This window comes from Cydia fagiglandana, chromosome 11 (assembly GCF_963556715.1).
Source record: "Cydia fagiglandana chromosome 11, ilCydFagi1.1, whole genome shotgun sequence".
NCBI classification, from domain to species: Eukaryota; Metazoa; Arthropoda; class Insecta; order Lepidoptera; family Tortricidae; genus Cydia; species Cydia fagiglandana.
In genome coordinates, this window is record NC_085942.1 from 11,712,374 (window position 1) to 11,738,780 (window position 26,407).

The 26,407-nt window shown below is 37.3% G+C and overlaps 3 protein-coding genes across 4 annotated transcripts in view; 2 read left to right on the top strand and 1 right to left on the bottom strand.

The window, feature by feature from the left end:
* The first annotated feature begins 2,972 nt into the window (after window positions 1-2,972).
* LOC134669032 (ubiquinone biosynthesis protein COQ9-B, mitochondrial-like) lies at window positions 2,973-9,002 on the top strand. 2 transcript variants are annotated; one of them, XM_063526554.1, is made up of 7 exons: window positions 2,977-3,164; window positions 3,254-3,898; window positions 5,346-5,701; window positions 5,784-5,875; window positions 7,513-7,633; window positions 7,850-8,053; window positions 8,842-9,002. In XM_063526554.1, exons 2-7 carry the CDS (start codon window positions 3,304-3,306, stop codon window positions 8,875-8,877), a joined length of 1,404 nt encoding a protein of 467 aa, XP_063382624.1. In that variant the 5' UTR covers window positions 2,977-3,164; window positions 3,254-3,303; the 3' UTR covers window positions 8,878-9,002. The 2 variants fall into 2 exon arrangements, with proteins under 2 accessions (XP_063382623.1, XP_063382624.1); XM_063526553.1 differs by lacking the exons at window positions 5,346-5,701; window positions 5,784-5,875; window positions 7,513-7,633; window positions 7,850-8,053; window positions 8,842-9,002 and having other exon boundaries at window positions 2,973-3,164; window positions 3,254-5,080.
* Window positions 9,003-9,080: 78 nt separating this feature from the next.
* Window positions 9,081-10,959, bottom strand: LOC134669040 (suppressor of cytokine signaling 4-like). The gene is made up of 3 exons (XM_063526566.1): window positions 10,275-10,959; window positions 9,697-9,990; window positions 9,081-9,359 (listed from the first exon to the last, which is right to left on the bottom strand). The coding sequence occupies exons 1-3, from the start codon at window positions 10,772-10,774 to the stop codon at window positions 9,215-9,217; spliced, it is 939 nt and encodes a 312-aa protein (XP_063382636.1). The 5' UTR covers window positions 10,775-10,959; the 3' UTR covers window positions 9,081-9,214.
* A 916-nt stretch (window positions 10,960-11,875) lies between these two features.
* LOC134669044 (F-actin-uncapping protein LRRC16A) overlaps window positions 11,876-26,407 on the top strand; it is a 38,119-nt gene continuing 23,587 nt past the window's right edge. The window contains exons 1-13 of the mRNA XM_063526570.1: window positions 11,876-12,160; window positions 12,307-12,404; window positions 13,383-13,433; window positions 13,629-13,737; window positions 15,042-15,145; window positions 15,593-15,705; window positions 16,502-16,591; window positions 17,818-18,083; window positions 18,518-18,705; window positions 21,642-21,719; window positions 24,556-24,740; window positions 25,317-25,468; window positions 26,148-26,263. Coding sequence (XP_063382640.1) covers window positions 12,100-12,160; window positions 12,307-12,404; window positions 13,383-13,433; window positions 13,629-13,737; window positions 15,042-15,145; window positions 15,593-15,705; window positions 16,502-16,591; window positions 17,818-18,083; window positions 18,518-18,705; window positions 21,642-21,719; window positions 24,556-24,740; window positions 25,317-25,468; window positions 26,148-26,263 — 1,611 coding nt within the window. The 5' untranslated portion in view covers window positions 11,876-12,099. The remainder of the gene's footprint in view (window positions 12,161-12,306; window positions 12,405-13,382; window positions 13,434-13,628; window positions 13,738-15,041; window positions 15,146-15,592; window positions 15,706-16,501; window positions 16,592-17,817; window positions 18,084-18,517; window positions 18,706-21,641; window positions 21,720-24,555; window positions 24,741-25,316; window positions 25,469-26,147; window positions 26,264-26,407) is intronic.

A 26,407-nucleotide genomic window follows, 5' to 3' on the forward strand; every position in this document is an offset into this window, starting at 1 on the left:
TATTTATTTACCTATTCAAAAGCTGAATGGAAACAAGTTCATTTGTGGAAATCATCAAATCGCGCGAATTCAGCATATTGTAATATGCCTACTTGAATAATAAACTATGTTATTTTTATCATGTAAAATAAAATTGTTTATATATATAATGTTCTTTTATTTTATTAATCCACGTGATTCTCAAAATGTACTGTTACAGTAGTACAGTAGGGAAATACAGCAGCACGTATCGCACATTTATCGATATCGATAAACAGTAGGTACTGGAAGTGTCGAGCCCTAGCGTTGTTTTTTTTTGTGTTGGTAGTATTGTGTGTGGTTTTTTTTTAACAATTATGGCCTGGATGCGAGATCTTTAAGCCTGTATTTGGTGTGTTGGGATATGTACGTTCATAATTCGGTTCGAGGATTGTTCGAGAGTGCCGACTCTTAAAACGTAGTGATTATATGCTCTTTGGCCCAGCCATAGCCCAGCCACTTTGTAGCCCATAAGCGCCCTACAGACTATGCGCGTGAATCGCGGGCGAAGCCGCGAACGCGAGTGTGGAGTCTAGTTCGCTGATATGCGAAATCGACTCCAGACTCGCGTTCGCGGCTTCGCGCCGCGATTCGCGCACGAGTGTGGAGCGGGCTATAGACATAATATATATTTGTAGCCCGATTTTGTACACTCTATTTCACGCAACAGAAACAAATGACCATTTGATAGAAGAACTCTGATTAATATTGACTAATATGAGCTATATTTAAAAAATTGCGCGAGCTTTATTGGTATAATATTTTCATAATTTATTTTGTAGAACTATTCAAACAACATCAACTTTATGAAACCCAAGGGCCCAACCTTTTCTGTTCTCTTTCACGACGCAGCAACTAGTATCATTTCTCTCACCTCGCTCTTTTAAAATGCCGTTTGTCAGAAAAGGGCAACCATACTGTTGACAAGGCGGACTTCAAATCAAGTGTTGCCTTTCTTGATGCGCCCACCCTGTGTATGTGTGCGTAAAAGCGTATATGTGTGCTCTTTTAGGGATGTGAAAAGTCGATTTTAATCATGTTATATATCGATAAACGCTACACAGCGGAACGAAATAGCGATTAATTGAAGCTTCAATATCTTCGTTAAACATAAACATTATTGAAATGCTAATGGATAATGAATATATTATAATATAATAATATAATTCAATTATTGCGGAACACCTATTTTAGGAGGTATTTATGTATTTTAATTAAATATCTGAACTTTCCCTTGGTTCCCTGCTGGGGCGTGACTATAAAATTGTGATCTGATAGAGTCTGGCTACTGAAATTTTACCTAAATTATTGGCGGGAAATTCAAAAAATCTTGGGCTGGTCACACTTTGCTTAGTAGGAATTATAGTTTTGATACTAGATAATATTTTTGGTATTCTGTGCACAAGTAAGGTACCTATGGAAATAAGCTAAATAAAAGTTTACGTGCACTCAAAGTCAGCTTACATAATTTCTACCACTATTTAAAGTACAGTCAACAACATACACATATGTTTACGTTCCAATATTTAGATTTTATAGATATTTTTCAGAACTTTTAGTTTATCCGTTTTTTTATACACTTGTCCTATTTATGAGATTCAGGCATTAATAAATTCACGTACTTAATCAAAGTAATAGGCAAATTAATGTTAGAACTAGTACTTAAAGTATCAAAATATTTATAGAGCACCAACCTCCTAATTTGTTTACATTTGGTTAGGAGTTGTAAACATTGCAGTTTTTCGTTATACAACGCTACACGTCGACTTCGCACATTGTCGTAATTATTTACGAGCTTAAATAATAGTTTGCGAACATCACTCAGTATAGAAATTATTAATATTATTTACAATAAACCCCTTATAAACCGCAAACAATTTGAATGAATGACATAAATTGACAACTCACTTTTAGCTTTTTTTTAAATCATAGACAATTGGTGATACAACAACGAAATATCTGTCAACAATTTTTGGCTAGCCAGACTCTAACCACAATAAAGAATAAAAGCGTTTTTGGTCATTTTAGGTATCGTTAAGCCTTTGAAGTAAAATTAAAATTGCAAGAAATGTCGATAGTTTATCGATATGACTTTATCGACATGGCTACAGCAACGTGGGCCTCATTGTTAATCGTACACTAAACAAAAGTGGCAACAGTGACAGCTCGCTGAGACTACGTCTATATATATATTATGTCTATGATGAAACCCATAGACTTAATAATATATAAAGACGGTGCCTCAGCGAGCTGTCACTGTTGCCACTTTTGTTTAGTGTACGATTAACAATGAGGCCCACGTTGCTGTAGCCATGTCGATAAAGTCATATCGATAAACTATCGACATTTCTTGCAATTTTAATTTTACTTCAAAGGCTTAACGATACCTAAAATGACCAAAAACGCTTTTATTCTTTATTGTGGTTATCAGATCACAATTTTATAGTCACGCCCCAGCAGGGAACCAAGGGAAAGTTCCGATATTTAATTAAAATACATAAATACCTCCTAAAATAGGTGTTCCGCAATAATTGAATTATATATTATTATATTATAAGATATTCATTATCCATTAGCATTTCAATTGTGTTTATGTTTAACGAAGATATTGAAGCTTCAATTAATCGCTATTTCGTTCCGCTGTGTAGCGTTTATCGATATATAACATGATTAATATCGACTTTTCACATCCCTAAAAGAGCACACATATACGCTTTTACGCACACATACACAGCCTGGGCGCATCAAGAAAGGCAACACTTGATTTGAAGTCCACCTTGTCAACAGTATGGTTGTCCTTTTTTGACAAACGGCATTTTAAAAGAGCGAGGAGAGAGAAATGATACTAGTTGCTGCGTCGTGAAAGAGAACAGAAAAGGTTGGGCCCTTGATGAAACCCCTTGCCTGGAGTGACAGAATATTATAACGATGTAACGAAACGTAATTTCCAAATTTCTCTTGTCACTGTCAGCACGCTCTTCGTTTAACGCATCGTGAAATATTTGGCTTATTATAATTTCAGCTGTAACAATTGTAACATACTGTCCACAAACTCAATAGAAGAGTAATTAATTACTAACATCATTGCAGCGGTGTCTTGTTATTGCAACACTTCAGTATGAGCAAGTTACCGTGCATCTTTCGTTGTAAGTAGCAATTGTTTTTTCATAATACACACGCTAATATCTGCGTCAACAAGGTTTTTTCCTTTAGAATACAATTTGACTTATTTCAGAAATCATTGACGGCATTATTGATTGATCCGGCTTCATATCAACGGTCGCAATGAGTGATACTGTAGATGTTGTGGACTTAGTGTCTAAATTATTAGATTCAGGAAAATATAAAGAAGTTCTCAGTGTTCATAATGAAGAAAAGTATGCGAGAAGCTTCAAGGACAATTGTTGGGACATGATCTCGGTAGCTGTCAGCAAGATACAGGATGAGACTATAGTTATCAAGCCTTCACTTTACAGCACTTGTGAAGAACTGCTGGCTATTATTGTCCAGAAAGCTACACCAGAAGAAGCACTACTGGAGTTTATAGAGCAAGTAGAAGTGGCTAAGAATGATGCTCAGTTTGGAATAGTGCTTACTCCACTGCAACAGCTTCTGAAGAAACTGTCAGCTAAAAGAGGAAGATCCCTGGAATGGAGCTTAAATTCGATAAGTACCTATATGGAGAATATTCCCACACCTGAATTTCCGCTGGAGGGCAGGGCACGCTTACTGGCCGAGTGTGACCCTAACATCAGGAGGATAATTCGAGTTTACTCTTTGATACCTCCATTTTATCAACCCTTTATTGAAGAATTAAAAGCACTTGAATCTAATGTTAGAACCAAACAGATAATAGCTGCATTTTTAATTAGCCTCCTTGGCAAACCTTTAATCTATCTGGATTTGGACATTGAAAACAATGAACAAAGTGAAGCTAGACTATGCTGCACTACAATTGTGAAAGATATCTGTTCTTTAGAGAAAAACATACTCAAGTTTCTTGAATATGTTGAAATTTGTAACAAAACCAATTCCAAGTTGAATTCATCTGAAAAAGACGTAGAAAAACCACCTTATGATCATACAGAGAAACTGAATATGCTTACACTTTCAGGCTTATACTATGTTGTCCTGTCTTCACAATTTGATTTGCCTGACAATGCTATACCACAGGTTTATGCTACAGAATACATTGTACATACTGGAATGCTATGTGCCATTTATTTACTGAATTGCCCTGAATATGGCCCACAGTCCAAAGGATTGACTTTATGTGACGCTCTAGTGAAGAGATTATCTACAAATGCTTCATATACTTTATTATCAGCCGCAGTTCACTTCAATTTATGCAAGGCATTGATAAATATAGCTATATTCTCATCATATGACAGTCTTAGAAAAACTGCAGTGAATACCATCCGTAACCACATTAACTGTTTTGAATATGGCGGAAGATGCATGTTGATCAAATACATCATTTCAACTTCTAATCATTCAGGAATGATTGGATATGCCATAACGCTGCTGAAGAATGCTATAGATGATGCATTTAAGGATACTAAAATGCCAGTATGTTTCACTTACCCTCAGATGATGGATTTGATAAAAAAGGTGTGTCATATGCCCCATGGAGCACAATCAGATCTGATGGAACTGAGTGATCAAATAATATCAGTGTTAAACTTCCTAAGGTATTTAGTTTTAAGAGACAAAGCAAATGTTACTGGAATCAAAGAGTGTTACACATACATAGAGTCAGACTATCTAAGTACTTTGAGGAATGCATTAAATTTATCTAAAGCACACTATGAAGTTAAACTGAAGGATGTGAAAGAAGGTACAGATCTTGTAGAAACCAAAATTTCTATCAATGTGGGAGGAAATCCATTGGATAGCATACCTGATGCACAAAAAATTGAAATAATAAATTCTGCCCTGAATTGTTTCCATTTAATGGATGGTCTTGTGGCACGTTTATCTGAATGTATCACTGTCAATATATAAATATATTGCTTTGTAAGAGTATTTTTGAAATAAATAACTACTATATTTGAATGTTTAATGTTGTTTTCTTCTTAAAATCTATTCTGCGCCAAACCTTAGCAGTAGCATGTATGAATTCAAACTAGTTTTTAAAGGCCCGTGCACACCGGCTGCGTGTGCGTGACGTACACGTGCAGCGTTGTAGTATACAAATCGTTATGAGAGACGGCACACCGCATGCGTGACGTGTGCGTCTCCAACATTTTAGAGCACGCGCACGTGCACGACAAGCACACGCGAGCGGGTGTGCACAGGCCTTAAACGAGGATTCATTTTGTCAACAGCCATAAGGAATGGTCGTAAGTTCGTATTACCACTTGCAACAGTTCCTTTACAAAACACCCAAAGACAAATAAGATACTACAGTCAGACTGCTGAGAGAGAAATTAAAGCCCCAGCAGCAACAGTGGCAACTGAGCATGAGGAAAATCAGTACGAAGAAAGTGTTAAAAATCGAATTTTGGAGAAGGCTCTAGAATTTGTTTCCAAGAATGGTTGGTCCGTAGAATCGCTGAGCGCTGGTGCCGAGGCGGCTGGTTACCCCGGTGTGGCGCACGGGCTCTTTCCTAATGGAGGGGGTGACTTGATTCACTATTTCAACGTTAAGTGCAATAATAATCTCGTTGATCAAATGAAGAGTGTAAGTAACTAAAGACACTTTTTTATATGTGATATGATCGCACTCTGCAAATATTGGACTTAGAATTTCTTGTTGATTTCAGTGGCCCAAAGATCAAGTAAAGGAGTCAAAAGTACCCGCAAAATTTATAGAGAATGCAATCATGACAAGGCTTCTTATGATTGAACCCTACAAGTAAGTTGCTATCCTAATTATGACATCCAGTTTGTATGCTAAAATATTTATTTTAACTTTTTTTAAGGAGTTTCCTGAGGTTCTAACTCCGAGAAAGGATATAAAATCAGACTGAGAACTTGCTAACTAAAGTGACGTACGTAATCTAATGCAAGTAATGCTGTTTTCGTAGACATTGCTTTTGGAGGAAGTCTATATTTTTTACCTAGGCTCTGGTAAAATGAACCATTAAGCGAGTCCACAGGTCCACACAGAACGAGCCGCCTCGTGAAGCGGCTCAGTGGAGACGTGCCTCGCCCGAGGCAATGCGCCTGAAGCACGTCTGCACAGACGTCACAAACCGAGCTACACCCTATGATATTTTATATGTAGATGTGTTATACACGTTCCAAAATTGAAGCACTCACCTCGTGTCATGTGTACGAGTTTGTCTCAGTCTGCCTGACGCAAGCGCGAAGGTGTACACCGGTTAATACTTTTCCATAAATAACGTGTATTAAGCAACAAAATGCCGACCTGCGTTATGTTGAAATGCTCAAATTATCCGCGGAAGCGTAAAAAAATTGACGGCGTCACATATCATTGGTAAGTAAAAGCTGAAATAACCCGTTTTTCTTCGGTTTAATCTTGAATTAAATAAACCCAGCCGCCATTTTCGCCGGCTGACAGAACGAGATAAGTTTATGTTCTCATCAGCGAGAATGACAAGGACGCACCAACTGCGTACATAGATTATCATAGCAGACGCGTCATGGTAAGTTGCATTCATTGTTTGGTGCTTGTCGTACAAATAAAAGAAATATACTTAAATTTCAACTTTAATATTGAAGTTTTTTACTTGAACGCATTTTTTCTTGTATTTAAGTACAACAATTGGCAAATTAAAGATTATTATTGGCCATATTATTGTCCGGGTCGCGTCAATTAAGTAAATAGGTATATTGCTGTTTATACAAAGATTACTACAAAATTAGTATTTATTGTCAGGCATTTCATTTTCTCACACAGTAACAATTATTAATAACATAAAATTGTTAGTAAAATAAAGGATTTTGTTGTTATTGAGTTTGCTTTTTGTCAAAATGTTTCTATAGTATAAGAAAAATGATGAATAAACAGTATAATATAATATCTTTTATTTACATAACTAAATATGAAAACTTTTTACTACGGTAGCGAGTATATTACTACATAAAACTGCATTAAAATGATTTGCACCTTCTGTCAAACATCTTAGTCTTTGATATTTTTTTTTCATAATAAGTATTACGCTTCGCGCCATATTCACTGTTTGCCGTCGTGTTATGGTGGTATCACTGATTTACCAAATTCACGCGCAAGTGACAAACACTAGCCGTCTCTTTTTTACTTAGGTATTCTTTTAATTGTGCCGTCTCTTTTACGCATTTGCGTATGAAGTTGTAAACAAATTGTAACTAATGCTGCCGTGTCGTTGGCAGCATTGGTTGGCATCATTTTTTTCGCTTGATATGTTAGTGTATGGCTTATCTACATATAAAATATCATAGGCTACACCGCGCGGCAATTTCCTCGCGAGGTGACTCGTTCTGTGTGGACCTGTCTATTTTTTTATTATTGATATTTATTCACTATAATTTTCTCAAATTATGTTGCAGAAGTACATGGGCGAAAGCAATGGCCATCCAAGCCCTTCCAAACAATGTTCCTAACTGTTTAGCGACTTTACTTTCTTTAGTTGATGATATCTGCTACCATTCAGGCGACCGGAGCGTAGACGTAAGTATATCCATAGCAGTGGCTTTTAACTTGTGAACACGTCGCCCTTCGAGCAACTTCTGCTGCTGACTGTAGTTATAGTAGATATAGATATGTCCCAGCGCGGCGGGCTGCGGGCTCATAGTCATAGGGCTAGATTTATTTATTATTATAAAGATTATAAGCTACAGGTCAATAGAATTAGCGTTATATATTTCACGTAACTGTTATTTTCAGTTTAATTGGTATATTCGTCGTGTGGGTTTGGCTGGAATCTACAAAGCGTCAGAACTATTCTACCTCACAGACAGCAGCCCGAACAACACAGCGACGAAGAGTTTCATCACGTCACGCATCAGAGACGCAGAGCTTTTGCAAACTGCACTCAGTTTGAACCCAGTTTCAGCCACACCACAAACGCTAAGCGCTGCTTTTGTTACCGTAAGCCCCCATTCGCACGAGAGCTTTTTCAACGCGCGTTAAAAAAAGCGCTTGAATCTGTCCGCACTCTGAATTCGATTTAACGACCAAGGCTTAACGTCGAAAATCCAACAACGCTAGACAAAAAGCGCCACCGCTGTCGTGTGAATAAATACACATGTATCCATTTGTGTCATTCAAACGCTTTGTTAACGCGCGTTGTAAAAGCGCCCGTGGGAATGGGGGCTAAGGCTTGTTACTGAATGCACATCTAAATTACACTTTTAAAGCCATACACGGCGGAAAGATGATAACGGGCGGGAAAAAATTTAAGAAATTAAAACCTTATGTATTTTAATTTTAAGTTCAAATTTCTTCAATAGAATATCTCGAGTTATCTACTTCTTCCCGCCGTGTACGGTTAATACTAAACTACCTGCCTTATGTCTGCACTTTCTATCCTTGATATTATTTCTTATCCTTAATTTATTTAATGCTAACTATTAATGCGTACCTGCCTCTTTGAGAACTCACCTATAATCTCAGCCATAAGACGTCCACTGCTGAACATAGGCCTCCCCCTTATGGGGGGTGAATGCCATAATCGCCACGCTTGGCAGGTGGGTTGGCGATCGCAGTCGAGTACACCGAATTTGAGGGACGCTGCTGCCCGTCCACCGGTGGTCTTGGACGTAGTTTAAGGACATACCCGGGTCCACTCCACGGGAAACTCGCTTATAAGTCCATAATTTTGAATTAATTGTATAACTTTTTTATGGAACCTAATACTAATGTTGCCTTTTTTTCAGGCTAAAAATGTTTTGGGAATAAATCCACTGAAGTAATTTGGAGATTATATTATAAAAGAAAACATGGTCACATTCAACTGAAGGATGGGTACATAATAATTTTCTTGACCGCAGTATTGTTAATTACTTGACTTAGAACAATTATAGTTATTTTCGAAATCTTTCTGCATTTTATCATGATCTCGAAAACCTAAATAATACACCACATGCATAACAAGTCCATACGTAACAATACACAATGACATTAATATTAAAATATAATATGTTTTTGTATAAAAATGTATAAATACCTTTTACAATTTGATATAGTATGAGTAGGCTTACAATATTGGTACATTGAACAATTGAAGGCACAATAATTGCTTTGTCAAAGCTATGAAACGACTATGTAGTCACTGCCTGTAGACACATAAGAGATCAAATTAGGCGGGAGTGGTAATTTGCTCCATATATTCGCTGAGACAGTTTGCCGTATCACAAATCTGCAGATCATTTGAAGTGAGTCAAGTCTTGCAAATCTGAAATAAAAAAAGTGCATGTTTAAAATGGCAAAAAAATCATGTTTGTTGTATGGGAGCCCCAATTAAATATTTATTATATTGTTTTTAGTATTTGTTATAGCGGCCACAGAAAAACATTTGAAAATATCAACTGCCTAGCTATCATGACATACAGCCTGGTGACAGACAGACAGACAGATGGACAGCGGAGTCTTTTAGAAATAGGGTCCCTTTTTTACCCTTTAGGTACGGAACCCTAAAAACTAACTGAAATTGAAACATTCATTATGTTAAAGAAAACTGAGAACTACAATAACAAATATAAGAATTAAATATAATATTGATGCTAAATTACCTGTTCAATGGCCTTGCTAGCTTCACTGGCATTTCAAAAAGGTTAGATTTCACATCTACAGCAGAACAATGCTCCGATATCCTATTTGCCGGCACAAATGTTTCATTGTTCAATGAGAATAGTCCATTTGCATGTCGGAGTCTAGCATGCAGAGTTCGGCCTACACACCGAAAAGATACACAGAGAATATGACGGGAGTCATATGAGTCTCGTACCAGAAACACATTATCGTGTTGACCTGCTAACAGCTCCTCTGCCTCACTAGATGATATACCACCCCAATACCATCCGTGCCTGAAAAGAGATTGAGTTATGCAATAGAACAATCAGGTTTGTTGTTGCCAAACAGTAAAGAGTTTGTACATATATGTATTGAAACTATGCACTCAGTAGGCCAAGCACATGATTGGCACAACAGTATCTCTGCATCCCTGTCCCATCTTTTTCGAACTGTACTAATTAAGAGGGACGGGTAGGGTAGTCTATCTCGCGGCGAGATACTGTCGCGCCAATTATATGCTAGCCCGGCAGCAGTGGGTATATGGGTTGATAAGATAGATAAAACTATGTATACTCACTTGGACAGCTGACAATATATGGCACATGTTTCAAGTGAGGCATGTTGATGGTGTCCTCGAAGAACTGAGTGACCATCTGAATGTTGACACTTCGTTACTTGTTTATTATATTCAACGACTTTCTTATCGTCACTATCAATAATTGACACTGGACTCTTTACTAATGATGTCGAGGGTTCACTACATTTGTTCTTTGTAATGTTGCATATGTGATCCTCATCATTGTTTTTATTGCTGAAATATCTTTGGAGGGATCTCACACTGCCAGAAATAAACAGTTTGTTTTTCCAAAACTTTACGAACTTACTAGGGTTCATCTGAGGTTTTCGTTCGGGTAAAAATACACAATGAACTATGTCAGCATTAGTGTAATCTCTTTTGGTATCGATAGTTCGTTGTAAATGTTTGCATTCCATTGGTTTTAGCCATTTTCGAAGACATCCCGTCGTTAGCCACTTGCGACGATTGCAATGGGTACAGCGTTCGTAATTTTTATTCATTTGTACCGTCGATTACTACTAGCTTTAGGATTCTCTTTTTGTATTAAAAAATTAGATTACAAACGGTTAACAGACTGAATTGATTTTAGACATTAACAGATCACATTTGTTGTATTTATACATACATTCATCCCCATTGAATTGATGAAGATATTTTGTTTGTATTTGACAGATTTATCTACGTCTTGATTGTCTACGGACCATAGAGGAATAGACAACAGACGTTGTTCTCTATTAAAAAGTTTTAGTTTTGTCTACGGTTATGTTAAAGTGTTTCTACACGATCAAACTTGGTTGAATACAACGCGAATATGAACTACATAGACTTAATAATATATAAAGACGGTGCCTCAGCGAGCTGTCACTGTTGCCACTTTTGTTTAGTGTACGATTAACAATGAGGCCCACGTTGCTGTAGCCATGTCGATAAAGTCATATCGATAAACTATCGACATTTCTTGCAATTTTAATTTAACTTCAAAGGCTTAACGATACCTAAAATGACCAAAAACGCTTTTATTCTTTATTGTGGTTATCAGATCACAATTTTATAGTCACGCCCCAGCAGGGAACCAAGGGAAAGTTCCGATATTTAATTAAAATACATAAATACCTCCTAAAATAGGTGTTCCGCAATAATTGAATTATATATTATTATATTATAAGATATTCATTATCCATTAGCATTTCAATTGTGTTTATGTTTAACGAAGATATTGAAGCTTCAATTAATCGCTATTTCGTTCCGCTGTGTAGCGTTTATCGATATATAACATGATTAATATCGACTTTTCACATCCCTAAAAGAGCACACATATACGCTTTTACGCACACATACACAGCCTGGGCGCATCAAGAAAGGCAACACTTGATTTGAAGTCCACCTTGTCAACAGTATGGTTGTCCTTTTTTGACAAACGGCATTTTAAAAGAGCGAGGAGAGAGAAATGATACTAGTTGCTGCGTCGTGAAAGAGAACAGAAAAGGTTGGGCCCTTGATGAACTACGAAGTGAATCTTTACGATAGGGTCTGATCGTGTACAGTAATTTTAAATGTATATTTTTTTCTTGGATTGTATTTCTTCTCTGTGCAGGATTTTGATTTCTTAAATTTAATCTGTGTGCGTACGTATTGAGCCGAGGTGTGTGTGTTGTGAGTGATTTTGGGTGTAAAGTCAGATTTCCATTATTCTATCGAAATGCCTTATGATTTCCCTATTTTTACTAAATAATTAGGATTTAACACTTAGGTTTTTTTTTTATAAAAGTACTGTGATAAGTATGGATGCTCTGTGTATTGAAAATAATTACATTTTATTGATGTAATGACATTGAAGAAAATAAAAAAAATGTCAACAAAATCTCAAATATCCACAGAATTAAGCGGTGCGTATTATTTTTCCATATAAATTAGGGTTGTTAAACAACCCAATATCTTAGATTTATTTATTCTATAATAAAGTATACGTAAAATTATTTCCGCTGTGGTGATTGTTTTAAGGATAATATTTTTTTAAATTCTAACATTGCAGACAGCATCAGTAATGTACTGGGTAAAAATGTTAAAATACTTTACAAATCCCTTGTTCGCATGGAATCGAGAGGTGACAAAGTTGATAACAAAGTATTGGTGAGTAAAAACAACAAACTATTCAAAATAATTTCTTTGTAAATAAATATATGGGATTATAATGAAAATATAAATATTGTCTCTTATAGTAAATAACATAAATTTTCTTGTGTGTGTAGCTGAATAACCAAATTTTTAGTAGGTTTGTAAACAGCCAACATATACACAAAAAAAAACTATCTACTAACTTGAGTTTATAATCTTTTGGCTTCACATTCATTGATAACAAATTCTTAACAAGTGTGAGTCACTGAGGTGTGTCATACATATTGCCCGGCTGTGTAGCAGTCCCTGTGGACACACACCCACAGACAAGTGGTCATTGTGTGCCCAATATAAAATAGGTAGCCTGAATTATCCTCTGTATGTTAACTCTAATTGATTTCATTGATGCTTTGGTGGTTTAGATGCTTGGCTATTCAATGTGCATTATAAATACCATGTATCACACAAGAATATTTGTTATTGTTGTGTTTGATAAGATACATGGACTTGTTTATTTAGATACTTTAAAAGATTGTAATATATTAACTCATTGTAGTTTTTATTTATCCTTGTATGGACTTTAAAAATATTTTATAGTGAAATGGAATTGAAATAGTAGTTGATGAATTTTCTAGCTTTTATGTTTAAACTTCATATATCTTTAACACCTTTTCTTGGTGTATGATACGGATCCTGACCAAATGTTTAGTCACCTTATTGAATTTTTTGAGAACATTTTTTTCTGCTCTATACAGTACAACCAAGGTTTTGAACCCATGAAATTTGACCACCAAACAAAGGTTAAAAGTTTAATTTAAAGTAAAGTGTATAAAAAAAGAACTTAATCATATTATTAACAGAAAAAATATAAAATAGGAAATATGTTAGCTAGGCTAGACAGTAGCTGTAGGTATGTTATTATCTATGATTACACAAATATGACATAATAGATAAGTGTTTAAACAGATAAGTCATTCTGTGATATGTTTTCAGGTTGTGACATCTTATAGAATCTTTATAACAACAGCCAAAGTTCCAACAAGGGTAAGAAGTCACAAGTATTATTTGCATGTTATAAATAATTGAAGCAAAATTTATGACTCCAATAAGCAGACATATCTGCACTTGTGATAGCGCAACAAAAGATAAAAATCTCTATTAGACTTATCTATCAATCTAATTAGGAAGCTTGTGGGATATTTTGGAGACATAATATTTTTATATTTAATTTTTTTTAAGGTTGACAATGGATTTCACTTGATGGAAATAGAGGCAATTGAAAGTAAAAAGGCAAATCACTTGTCCATAACACTCATTCATGAACACAAACCGGTGTCTATTCTCATTGGTAAGTGACTAATTACTACTATTGTATGCTAAGCAGCCGCTGACACTGACACCAAACCGAGTAATGTGATGTTTTTCCTTGTGAAGATTTTGCATTGTTCCTTTTTTGCGCGTTTATAGACAATTAACTAACACGTTGACAGTTTGATGAAGCACAGCTTTGTATAGTTGGCCAAATATATTTTAACATACCTTTATTACCAGAGAAATAAGGAAGTGTTCCAATATATTTGGGCATTGGGGCCGTCACTATTTAATGCTAACTGCAGTGAAATGAAATCATAATTTTTTGTCAGCATTTTAATAGTAGTTTATGTGACTGCTACATAATGAAAGGCATTAAAATACGAGTGTGGGTTTATGAAACGAATGAAATGAGTTTCATAATAGTATCACACGAGTGTTTTAATGCCTAATTATGTACAGTTAAATACACTGCTTTATCTACACACATATTATAAACTTTCTATGATATATTCACTAACCTCATATTACAGCCGACATTAGGGCACTTTCCTCTCTGGCGGAACTCGCGGATATGAGGTGGCGTCTCCGAAATATCTTTATCGCACATTTTACAAGAAACTTTTGTTACAGTTACTTTAAAAACAACAAAACAAATAATTTTTTTACTTAAAAACGAATTAAACAATAAACTGTATGTCAAATGGCGGCAAATTAAAACTTTTTTCACGCATGTCACGCATCCGTAGTTTTTTTTTAAATTCAGAGACAAACTAGAGTCGGGGTCGATTACCATATCGTCCGGTACCAACTTACATGCGAAATTTGTCAATATTGTATGCAATTGTCATTTTGATCTCGAATAAAACGTCATCTCGACTGATATTAGAATAGGGGTCAAATCAAATTGCTTTTTTTCAGAGATGTTCGAAATTTGAATGCATTACCAAATCGATTTTAATATAGTAATGAAGCTATTACCACATTTTCACAGATAAGAAATTTGCTGTAATAAAACAGTTTATTGTAATGGGGGCCATTATTTACGGATTTTGAAGGCATCATAGAGAGTTTATGATATGTGTGTAGATAAAAGATTTTAATGTATCAAAACTTAACAAATATTACTAACTAACTAATTTAGCCTATATACGTCCCACTGCTGGGCACAGGCCTCCTCTCACGTACGAGAGGGTTTAGGTTATAGTCCCCATGCTGGCCCAATGCGGGTTAGGGACTTACATACACCTTATACCTAACACAAATATTAATTATTTTTTCAACTTGCATTTTTTGTAAGTACTTTGAACATGTATATTTAACATATGTTTTCTTTACCAGGTGAAGAAAAGCAATCAGAAGGTGTTATGAATATTATGCATGCACTTGTTGCTGCATTTGACGACTTATATCCAAATGTACCCATAGAGGATATAATATGCAAGGTAAAATAAAAACAATTACTGTCTATTTTTACTCTTAAATTACATGCAATTTAAGCTTGACTGATTACCTTAATTTGTTTTATTAATTGGCAACAAAAGGTCCATTGACTTCGCCATTTACAATGTACACTCATGCGTAATTAAGCCAATTTCAACTTGTTAATTGTGTCAGACGGAATCAGAAAGTTAGTCAAGTACATAACTTGTGTATATTTGCCAATTTGTTTTATTAAATTTTAAACTAGAATCATCATGAACTTTATTAAAATTTTATACACAGTTAAAATAGGTATTGTATGAAGTAAGGTTTTTAGGGACCATTTTGTTAACATTAATTTGAAATAATTCTAATTAATAATTTTATGGTTAAACATAAAATTTTTAAGGTTGAATACAATACAAAGTAAGTTTTAAGAGACAGTTGCTTGAAATATGATGTATTTACAGGTCAATTTACCGTTTCAACTACAACAAGTAAGCGGCACTAGGAAACATTCTACTTGCGGGGATTTCTCTAACCAATATGCGGCTATGTGTGATCTTTGCCAAACTCCGTTTAGGTAAGTTCGTGCTAAAGGCACTTATCAGTCTATTCAAATGTAAGTATAATTTAATGGTACATATAATAGTCAAAATCGGTATCGTCTTGGGTCGTTCGTTACAATCGTCGGTAGCTTTCAATGTAGAATGAGTGACGAAAGCAGAATAGGACTAATTTAAGAACTTGACGAAAAACGAATGGGACGACCCAAGACGACACCTCAAAATCGATACATTTTTCAAGAGGATCACTCATGTATATGAGGTTGAATTTCGTTCTACATATTTCCTTCCGTTTCGAGGATTCTCAACAGGAACACCACTTCGAGCAAAGGCCCGTTATAGATCATAGGCTCATCATAGTCTTCCTGGCGTTATCCCAGCTTTTTGCCAGGGGTCCGCTTGGCAACAAACCCAAGAATTGGCGTAGACACTAGTTTTTGCACTAATCCAGCCCAGAGGGTAAACTAGGCCTTTTTGGGATTAGTCTGGTTATCTCACTATAACAAAGAAAATCGATTAGTACCAATATATGATATTTCTTACATAAGTGTGAGTGCCGAAAAACTGATTGGTACGAGCCGGGGTTAGAACCCGCGGCCTCCGGTTTGAAAGTCGCACGCCCTTCCGCTAGACCACCAGCGCTTATCGTGCTCGCGTCTTAGATCATAGCCAATATACCTACTTTATTTTCTTATGCTAGACCAATTTAGATCTTATTTCCTAATTCAAAATATGTCGCTCAAATGAATACCTTCTGAATTTGTGGAACTATGGAACTGCGAATTGTTTTTAAAATTATGTAAATTTTTTTAGGGCCGAGGTGGCGTGGGACATTGACACCATTTACTTGGCGCACGATATTAGAATGCTACATCTGAAGGACTTCGACCATTTAGATCAAAGGTATAATGGTGTTGTTTTCAGGTAAAATGGTGCTATAGTTGTCACTATCTGGTCATGTGGTAAGCTTGCAAAGAGGCAGGATACATCTTACAGCTGGGAACCTGATTTTTTATATAGGCGCATTATCATGCTCGCCATTTTGTCTGCGTTGAATGATGATGATTGATAAGAATTATTCTGTCTTTTTCTGGCCCTCAAACTATCTCCATACCAAATTTCATCCGCGGTTCAAGCGTGAAGAGGCAACAGACAACCAGACAGACTGTTACTTACGCATTTAAAATATTAGTAGGGATTATAAACTTGGCCCATTTAAGTATTTCCGCTCGTGATTGAACAATGGCTCTCGACAGTGTTGCATTGTTGTATTGATTAATCGATTGTAACACTCGACTTTTTACGACTACAGTGGTAAAAACATGTGAAATTCTTTAAATGCTGAAATCGTAATTATTGCCATTATCCAGTTATTGTGGTATCTTTCGTAGAATAATAGATAGTTATTGGAGCAGAAAGTTTCCCGTTTGACGACCGTGTACAGGAAAATATCGCCTAGGCGTTTTTATACGCAGGTAATATATATTGATATGTATTATCAGAACTACATCATTAAATTATTTTCATCTCTCCTGTTCGGAAAGTTCACCTTTCATAGGCTGATAACCGGGGGGAAAATTTCATTTCCCACCTTAGGGTGGAAAGTATTTTTTTTTAATTATTCGAGCAACAGCATATTATTTAGTTAAAAGCTTTCATATTAGCTTCCGCATGACTGAAATTGGCGCCGTTTACATTTTGATCGAAAAAAAAAATCGAAAACCACAGACAATCCGATCTTAAATTGGGATGTATCTGAAACGGCCTTAATGTATACGCGCCTTAAAAAAAGTAAAACTGAATGAATGAATGTAATGTAATGATAATATGTATTACCAATAATCAACATACATTTCTTGTGTTTGACTTTCGTCATAGTCGAAATGAAAAGTAGAGTGTTTAACATGGGTAAAAGTAACCATCTCACCCTCGAACTATTGGCGCTCTCTCTTCGTTCGAGCGCCAAAATATCTCGGCTGAAATGGATCACTTTCCACCCTTGGTTAACAATCTACTAAAACCTTCTATTACATTATAATTAAACCATCCTCATCTATTAACGTTGATCGTTCTGTTTCCTATTTCACTCATCAGGTGAACACAGCCTAAAAATACCATACCTATTCCAGAGATCTGATCCCACTGCTGATCGCGTTACAACACAACACATGGTTCACCGGCGTGTGCGGCGACGGCGTCCGCGTCGGCGGCGAGGCGTGGGAGGCGTTGTCCCGCGTCGTTCGCTGCGCGTCGCCCGCGCCGCAGCGCCTCAGCTGGCGTGCGGCGGCTTTGCGTCACGACCATGCGTCGAGATTAGGACACGCACTCGTCCGAGCTCGGCGTCGTCCGGCGATGCATACTATAGATTTCTCGCAGAATCATATTGAAGATAAAGGTGAGTGTTTACCGTCAAGCACAATATAATTGATTCCTCTTATCTGAGGCTGAGAACACGAGGTTCACTGCCTTATATGGCGACCAGATAGGGTACGGAGAGGCGTCATTGCGCCACAATGCCTGAGCTGGCGTGCGGCGAACAATTTTTAGGGCAGCGGTCGCGGCGCATTGTTGGGTCGCTAACGAAATTTGACTGGGCCCTGAGACATAGGACGACATGCCGCCCGATCGGGTTAACCGGTACTAATAATATTTCATGCTCCCTATTAAAGACGGTCAAGTGGTGGAACAGGTAGTTCCCGATGTCCCGAATCAGTTTTTGTTAGGGTCTAAGCTCAGTGAACTTTGGGAACCACTGGTCTAATGGGATATGGATATGAGATGTGTATCAAGAGATTTTGTATTTTTAATACGTCCTATTGTCTTGTGTAGGTGCAATCAGCATTCTGTCTGGGCTGGCACTGAACCCCGACGGGCTGCGACAGATCTCGCTGTCGCAGTGCGGCCTCACGGGCAAGACGGTGTCGCACCTCGCCGGCATGCTCAACGACAACCCCTGCCATCTCTCCACGCTGTCGCATCTCGACCTCTCGCACAATAACCTCAAGGACGATGTTCACGTGAGTTACTTAATTAAAGGACCCCGCAGCAAATATAGGGAAAAAGTGGTTTCAGTTAAATCTCACGAAATTTTAGTATGATGTTAATTTGGCTCTCCTAATTATTTTTTTGTATGGGCACAACTCTCTCAGAAGTATACTTTCAGAAATAATCAAGTATATAATTTTCTATTTACGCGACATGTTTTCTAAAATCGATATGTTGTTATGACACGCACTGACAGTTGCTGACGTTATAAGGTGCAGCCACCAACTGCCAGAAGGAGGAATTACGTAAAAATGGTTAACAAACACATATTTTGTATAAAACAATTACATTGATTATTTCTGAAAGTATACTTCTGAGAGATTTGTGCCCATACAAAAAAATAATCAGGAGGGCCAAATTAACATCATACTAAAAATTCGTGAGATTTAACTGAAACCACTTTTTCCCTATGTTTGCTGCGGGGTCCTTTATCTCCACCAGAAATATATATAAGTCCGTGTAAGATAAATAAAGTCTAAGAAAAAGACAGTCTTAGTCTTTTTAGTTTTAGTCTTTTTTTCTTAGACTATAAAGTCTAAGAAAAAAACGTGCCTCGGTAATCAAGAAAAAGTCATTCTCGAATAGATGGCGCACACACCTTTGGCCTATTCTCGGCTAGATGGTGCTGACGACACCGTTTGATATTTAACAATTTTAACACATATCAGTGAAAGAACATGGGTCAGTATGAAACAATAAAAATTAAAAATCATTTATCCGTAAACATATTTTGATTAATTTATACATTTTCAATTTTATTTTAAGTTTTAATCGTGTGTTGATAGATGGCAGTGAATGTACCGTGACTACAAAATTTACTTTGGCAATAGCCCTCTATACTATTATTCTCTTTGTCTCCACTCACGGAGCATTCCACGGGCTGTCCCGTACAAACGCATTTTATTTGCTGTGTTGCGACTTTTCTTCGGCGTTTAAAGCAGGCGATTATTTTTCTGTGCATATATTTGACCATTTGTCATAGAAAAGGAAACTCTTATACCTTTAAATCTTCAGAAACTTCGCGTTTGTACGGGACAACGGTAGACAATTTCATGGAATGCTCCTCACGCAATTTAGATCGAAGATACTTCGACTTCTTTTGGTTCTTAAATAAATGTCATATACTAAGAAAAAGTGACCAAGACCACCAGTGCCCCAGGCTGGAATCGAACCAGCGTCCTCTGCTATCGCGGCAGGTGCCTGTGCCATTCGGCCACCGGGCCACAGCGGCATAGGTCGAATTTTTCCAAGCATATGCACTTCTTACTGAAGGCTTATGGCGCTCCCGGGCAATATACAATAATCTAATTAATCTGTCCTATTCCAAGGGCACAAATATGTGGCGTATATGGGCCGAGGGATTATGGGATTATTTTATACAATAAGTTAGTCTTGGTACTAACAATTTACCAATTCCAATAAAAATAAACGTGTAACTGAATTGAATGTTCCGATAAATTGTAACTGGGTCATTCCACCGTTTCGGGTGTTACACTTGAACTCATAAAATAAGGTTTTATTCGATATTGTAATAGGAACTAGGAGGTTATAACTATTGATTCATCTACTACTTTGATAATATTTTCTTTTCCTGTACACACATAATTAAAGTATAAGACCAATAACAAGAGAATCACTAAAAAGTAGCTGTTTCGGGCGTTACGCGAATTGGCCTATACCTTCTGACCATCAGTACCAAAATGCATATTTTAGTGAATTTTGTCAAGTAACCTCCAGTTTTATTTATGTCAAGTAATAATAGTTAGTATAGTCTACTGAAACACTGAAGTAACACTTAGTATCACATTTTGTTTAATTTTAATAAAATAAATTACCTGTTTCGGGTGTTACTCATGGTTCGTTTCGGGTGTTACGAGTACGAAATTAGGACATATTTATACGAAATTATGGCTCATTTTATTGAAATTAGTGTCTTTTTAATAAATTCGATTAAAATCATAAGTAATAAATACTGAATTAGTATTAAATACATTAATCTTAACAATAAAAACTGTTTCTCGAAGATATCATAATTATTTTTCTTTCGATGCGAATTTTTTCGAAAATATTCACTTGATCAAAAAATGGTTGATGGTGACACCTATTCATTTTGAAAGATCTATCCAACGACACCCCACACCACAGGATTAAAGGAGGAAAAAATTAAAAAATATTTTGTACTGGAGCTACCCTAAAAAAAATTTTTTTTTATAATTTTTGTATTACTACTTTGTTGCCATGATTGATTTTTGTATCCATGCCAAATTGCAGCTTTCTAGCACTAACCACCACGAAGAAAAGCCGGGGACGGACAGGCGGACGATCAACACGTTTCGGGTGTTACACAACTTCAAACTTTAAAACATACGACTAAAGCAGACGCTAAAACAATAATTATTACACATTTGAATAGGTTCACATCATAGCCTTTCTTTGGCAAAACATGTTTGGCTATAGTTAATTACGGGAAAAGTTACACATACTTTTATCTCTTTTTCGTTTCGGGTGTTACTTTGAGACCACAGTCTAGAATACTCTTCTAAAAACCAATTAATCCATGATTTTTAATATTTTTAAGGACAAATTATAAAATTACGATATTTTACCTGAAATAACTGCGAGAAATTTGTAACAGTATACAGTTATTTTCTATTAAATTAGTCTTGCCAATATCGCTGTATAAATTTAGTTTTACGCCTATCATTTAAACGTCGCGATTAAGTACATGGAAAACATGTAAAAAATGTTTTTTTTTCGGGTATTTTTTCTGACATGAAGGTTTGGTATGTTTTCTATGGAAATAGATTAGTGTTGACTTCTTAAACCAATTCTCATTTTTGAACCTTTGGTAGCGTTTATTATGGACCAACTCAAACATATATTAATATTGAATTGTGGTTTCTTTCAGAATTTATACAACTTCCTGGCGCAACCCAATGTACTGACTCATCTCAATTTGACAAACACGGAAACCACGTTAGAAAACGTAAGTTTTTTTTTTTTTTTTTTCTGAGATAGGTTTGTTATTAATGTTTTTATTCATTTTGTGTCTTATACTTTAATAGCAGGTTGTTGCCTGTGAAATGGGACTCATATTTTGAAGTATTTTGTTTATCTCCAGCCAGGCGTGGCTCACTCCGCGATTTCGTCGCTTTGCTACAGGTAGCTAAAAGTCCATCCATTCGACCCCAATTTTGGGGTTAGCCATAAGCCGCGCGTGGCGCTGTCGCCGCCTAGCGGCCATATCTGGACTGATCGTGACAGACGCGTTTTGTTAGAGAGTGAGTCTTCTGTACCTAGTACTATGACACTGCACCTACTTAATCTTTCTGGTTTGACCCATTGGTTGACTGGTAGAGAATGCCTTAACCCCTCGTATGCGGCCTGTGTGGACGTAGTTTAGCGTAAAAGATCCATCCTCTAAAATTTGTCATTTAAATGAATGACTTATCCGTTTGACAGAAAGTTCAAATTTTACTAACAGAGTTTTGTGGATTGGATCTTTTACCCTAAACTACGTCCTTAATATAATCATTGAAAAAGTGACCTTGAAATTTAAAACAATAGATTTAAATTCACACGCACGGATCCGTGTCTAAGCATACGAGGGGTTAAGGCATTAAGTCCGCCATTTGTACCTTCATGTATTGTGCAATAAAGATTCAAATAAATAAATAAAGACTATTATTTATTCTGTGCTCCAGCCAAAAAGCACCGATTTTAAATTTTAATATGCAGGGTTTATACAATTCTGGCAAAAATGTGTGGTACTTTATCCGTTTATCGTTTTGAATTTATTGTATAGTCCTTATTATTTTTTATCCCTTAATGGAATATTATTTCTATTTTTTTTATTTGTTAGCCTGTTGTGTCCCACTGCTGGGCAAAGGCCTCCCTCTCTTTTTTTCCACGCGTCTCGTTCTATGACAATATTAGGCCAATCTTTCCGAAAGACGTCAAGATCGTGCCGCCACCTCCTTCTAGGTCTGCCGTGGCGCCGCACTATGTTTGGTGTCCACTCGGTAGTTTTCTTGGCCCACAAGTCGTTTGGCATACGGCAGATGTGTCCGGCCCAGTCCCATTTAAGCTTGGCGGCTGTCAGGGCTACGTCGGCTACTTTGGTTTTGGAGCGCAAGATGGAATTTCTGATTCTGTCAGTCAATTTGACACCAAGAATACTGCGCTCCATCGCTCTCTGGCAAACCTTGAGGGAAAGCTTTTGAGCATTAGTCAAAGACCAAGTCTGAGCGCCGTAGGTGAGGATCGGAAGAATACACATATCCATGAGTTTGCGTTTCAGCGATATAGGAAGGTCTCCCTTTATGGACCAATAGCTCTTCCAGGCATTTTCGGTACGTCTTGCGACCTCCTTGTCTTGTCGTGCCTAGAAAGAGACTATTTGGCCCAAGTAAATGTACTCATGGACATATTCAATTCCTCCGCCGTCTACTTGAAACCTACGTTTGGCGCTGTTTGTCATTAGTTTGGACTTTGACATGTTCATTTGCAGTCCGATCTCAAGGCTTACGGTGCTCAGTTGTTGGAGCATGCTTTCGAGTTCTGTAGCCGACGCTGAGAAAAGGACGATGTCGTCAGCAAAGCGAAGGTTTGTTAACCGCCTGCCGCCGACTTCAACGCCCCTATCTTCCCATCCGGTCGCAAGCTTACGGAAGGCCTGTTCCAAGGTGGACGTAAATATTTTGGGATATAGCGGGTCACCCTGTTTGACGCCTTTTTCAATTCTGAAAGTTGAACCAGGGGCCGATTGCATAACAAACTACAACTAATATTACAAGCGGGACTCCTTATTTAATAAGTGAAATTAGAAAAGGAGTTCCGCTTGTAATATTAGTTGTAGTTTGTTATGCAATCGGCCCCAGAATTTTATATTTGCTGTGCTGTTATTGTGAATGTTGCGTAAGAGATTTATATATGTTGGATCTATGTTTTGTTCTTCTAAATGATTTCTATTGTAATGAAAACCATTGTTGAGTTCAACAAAGGCTTGTGAGTGGAAGGAAAAATATAAACATAAATAATAATTCATTCAATAGCTAAACCTTCAGCTCTCTATCGTAAATACGTATAGTCCAGTATACGGTAGAAGTTGCGTCAAACGGAACGTGATGGATAATTCCCCGGCTCATTATGGGAAAAAGTTATCAGGACAGGTTCGTATTTATCTATTTATGTTATGGAGATCCAACAGCTATCTATACAGAGTTGTTGTTGTGTGGTTGTTGTATATTTGGGTATGTAAACTGCCATATACAAGGTGTAACAAAAATAGTGTGGATCCGTTTAAGGACATATTCGGTATCGCGTTCTGATTAGGAAAAAGTGGAAGAAAGTTTTTTAGAGGCGAAAAAAAAAGTTTTACTATGGGGCAGGTTGTTTAAGTCGGCCAAGCATCCATACAAAAATTCCAAAACTTTTTCACGTTAAATTGTTTTTCCTTCTACTTTTTTATATGCTCTTAAACGGATCCCCACATTTTTTTATACTGTGTATATTTAAATAATTAATGTTCCTACTTATTAATACGAGTGCGGTCGCATATTCGCTGCAAAAATTGGCTACGTTAGCCACCTGAGAGTGCAGCATCTAACGGCTCGGTCACGACATTGCGTGACTTGCGACGGCGGCAGCAATAACCATAGGCTGGAGCGAGACACAGCGATCGGACCTTTCGTTCCCACCTACTGTTGTCGCTGCCGCCGTCGCCAGTCGCGTAATGTCGTGGCCGAGCCGTAAGCTTTCAACGGTACAAAAAGTACGGCCGAATACCTCTAGGAGGATGATAACTTCAACTAATGTTACAGATGTGGGGCGCACTGCTACGCGGGTGCGCAGCTCGGCTCTCGGAACTGCTAGTGGGTCGCAACCCGTGGTCGGCCGTGCGCCGGCCCAAGGACCCGCCGCCTTCCTTCCGCCAGTTCTTCACCGCCTGCCTCGCGCTCAACACACTCGACTTCTCCTACTGCAAGATGATGCCTGATGCACTCAAGTTAGTGGCTATACCTACAACCCAGCTTGGCTTTGGGAACATAATTTTACCGCCTGCTTCGCATACTACAGTGAATTGAGAATGCGCCATTGATTGATTGATTGACGATTCATTTGTCAATATTGGGTCTTAAAACTATATACAGTATTATGTAAGTACATAATATCTCCATATTGTGCCTACAAACTAGCATACAAATTCAATTAAACTCGCCTAATTTCATGCATATTATATCAACTTATTTATTAAGGAACTCGCCCACACTGTAGAAACATTTCACAAACGGCCAAGCATTCATCACTTTTTTTTAAATGTTGTATTTTATTCTCTTAAAATTCGTTCGGTAACTTATTATAAATTGTAATGCACATGTACAAAATTTCTAGACGCTAATTCTAGTTTTGTAGCTTGTTTGTGTAGTTTGCGAACGATTAGCTATAGACTTCTGCAAGAGGTTGCTAGATCTACCGGCCTAGCCAAGGTTACAATGGGTATCGCTTCAACAACGAAAAGCATTATGTCTCTCTATCACTCTTCTATATTAGCGCGACAGTGACAGTTGCGTTTCGATCGTAGGAGCCTGCTACTGGGGCTGGCGTGCAACGAGAGCGCGACGGGCGTGAAGCTGAACCTCTCCGGCGCGCTGTCCTCGTCGCAGGCGGCGCACGTGCTCGAGTCCTGCATCCACGGCGTGCGCTGCCTGCAGTCGCTAGACCTTTCCGACAACAGTTAGTATATCATCATCATAATAAGCCTCGTCTCCATATCGCGCGGCAAACCATCGAACATTGGCTCCAATTGGAGACTTTGGAATTGGAGAATTGGAGATTGGGATATGGAGACGGGGCTTTATAGACAATTGTTATTTATTTAGAAATTTAAATCAGGCAACAAGGCCCATATTACAAATACCTTACAGGCTGACATACATATGTATTTTATAAACTTAAAACTAAACACTATTTAGTCGACAAAACGGCGTGGCTCAGTTGCATCGGCTGCTCATGTGTCGGATTCGGCAGTTTGCCCCGGAACCTCCGAAACACTACACCTTTCGGAAGTGCATGTAGTGGCGCGTTCGAAGCTGGAACACCCTCAGCGTGTAATATAAATAACGTACAGATGTACTGAATAATTGTTTTCTATCGTATTTTCTCGGAAACGTTCTTATTTGTCATGCTTCAGGCAACCTCAGTATTTTTTGTACCCAGACTGACTGAAATAGCAAGACACGTTCGTAAGTTTCCGTCAAAATACGATGGAAATTGATTATGCACTACATCTGTATGAGCTTTGATTTTGAGCGTACGTCACTACCGTGTGACATAAGCACTTCAGGGTTGACCCAAGAATTTTGGAAACATATTTTTCTACTTTACATTAAAATGTGTAATGTCGTTTTTATAGGTATGGAATTAGAACTGTCCGGTATTGTGCGAGCTATTGGCAAGAACCACTCAATTCACCAGCTCTCTCTAAGCAGACTTACCGGGAAAAGGTCTTATGCGCCACCTTTAATACAGGTAACTTCACGTACTATAGCGAATATACTTTACAATAATAATGATTTCTATTACATTCGACCTTACCTCGATGCTATAAAGTTTAGGGTTAAATGTGTTGCTTTATGTATACTTCGACAGCAAGTGCAAATAACACTGATTTAA

Bases quoted from the DNA above. Each gene is read 5' to 3' on its own strand.
- LOC134669032 (XM_063526553.1), top strand. From the start codon at position 3,304: ATGAGTGATACTGTAGATGTTGTGGACTTAGTGTCTAAATTATTAGAT.
- LOC134669040 (XM_063526566.1), bottom strand. From the start codon at position 10,774: ATGAATAAAAATTACGAACGCTGTACCCATTGCAATCGTCGCAAGTGG. The intron at 9,991-10,274 runs GTGAGTATACAT...ATCTCTTTTCAG, and splicing joins ATATATTGTCAGCTGTCCAA to GCACGGATGGTATTGGGGTG. The intron at 9,360-9,696 runs GTAATTTAGCAT...TTTTTATTTCAG, and splicing joins CTAGCAAGGCCATTGAACAG to ATTTGCAAGACTTGACTCAC.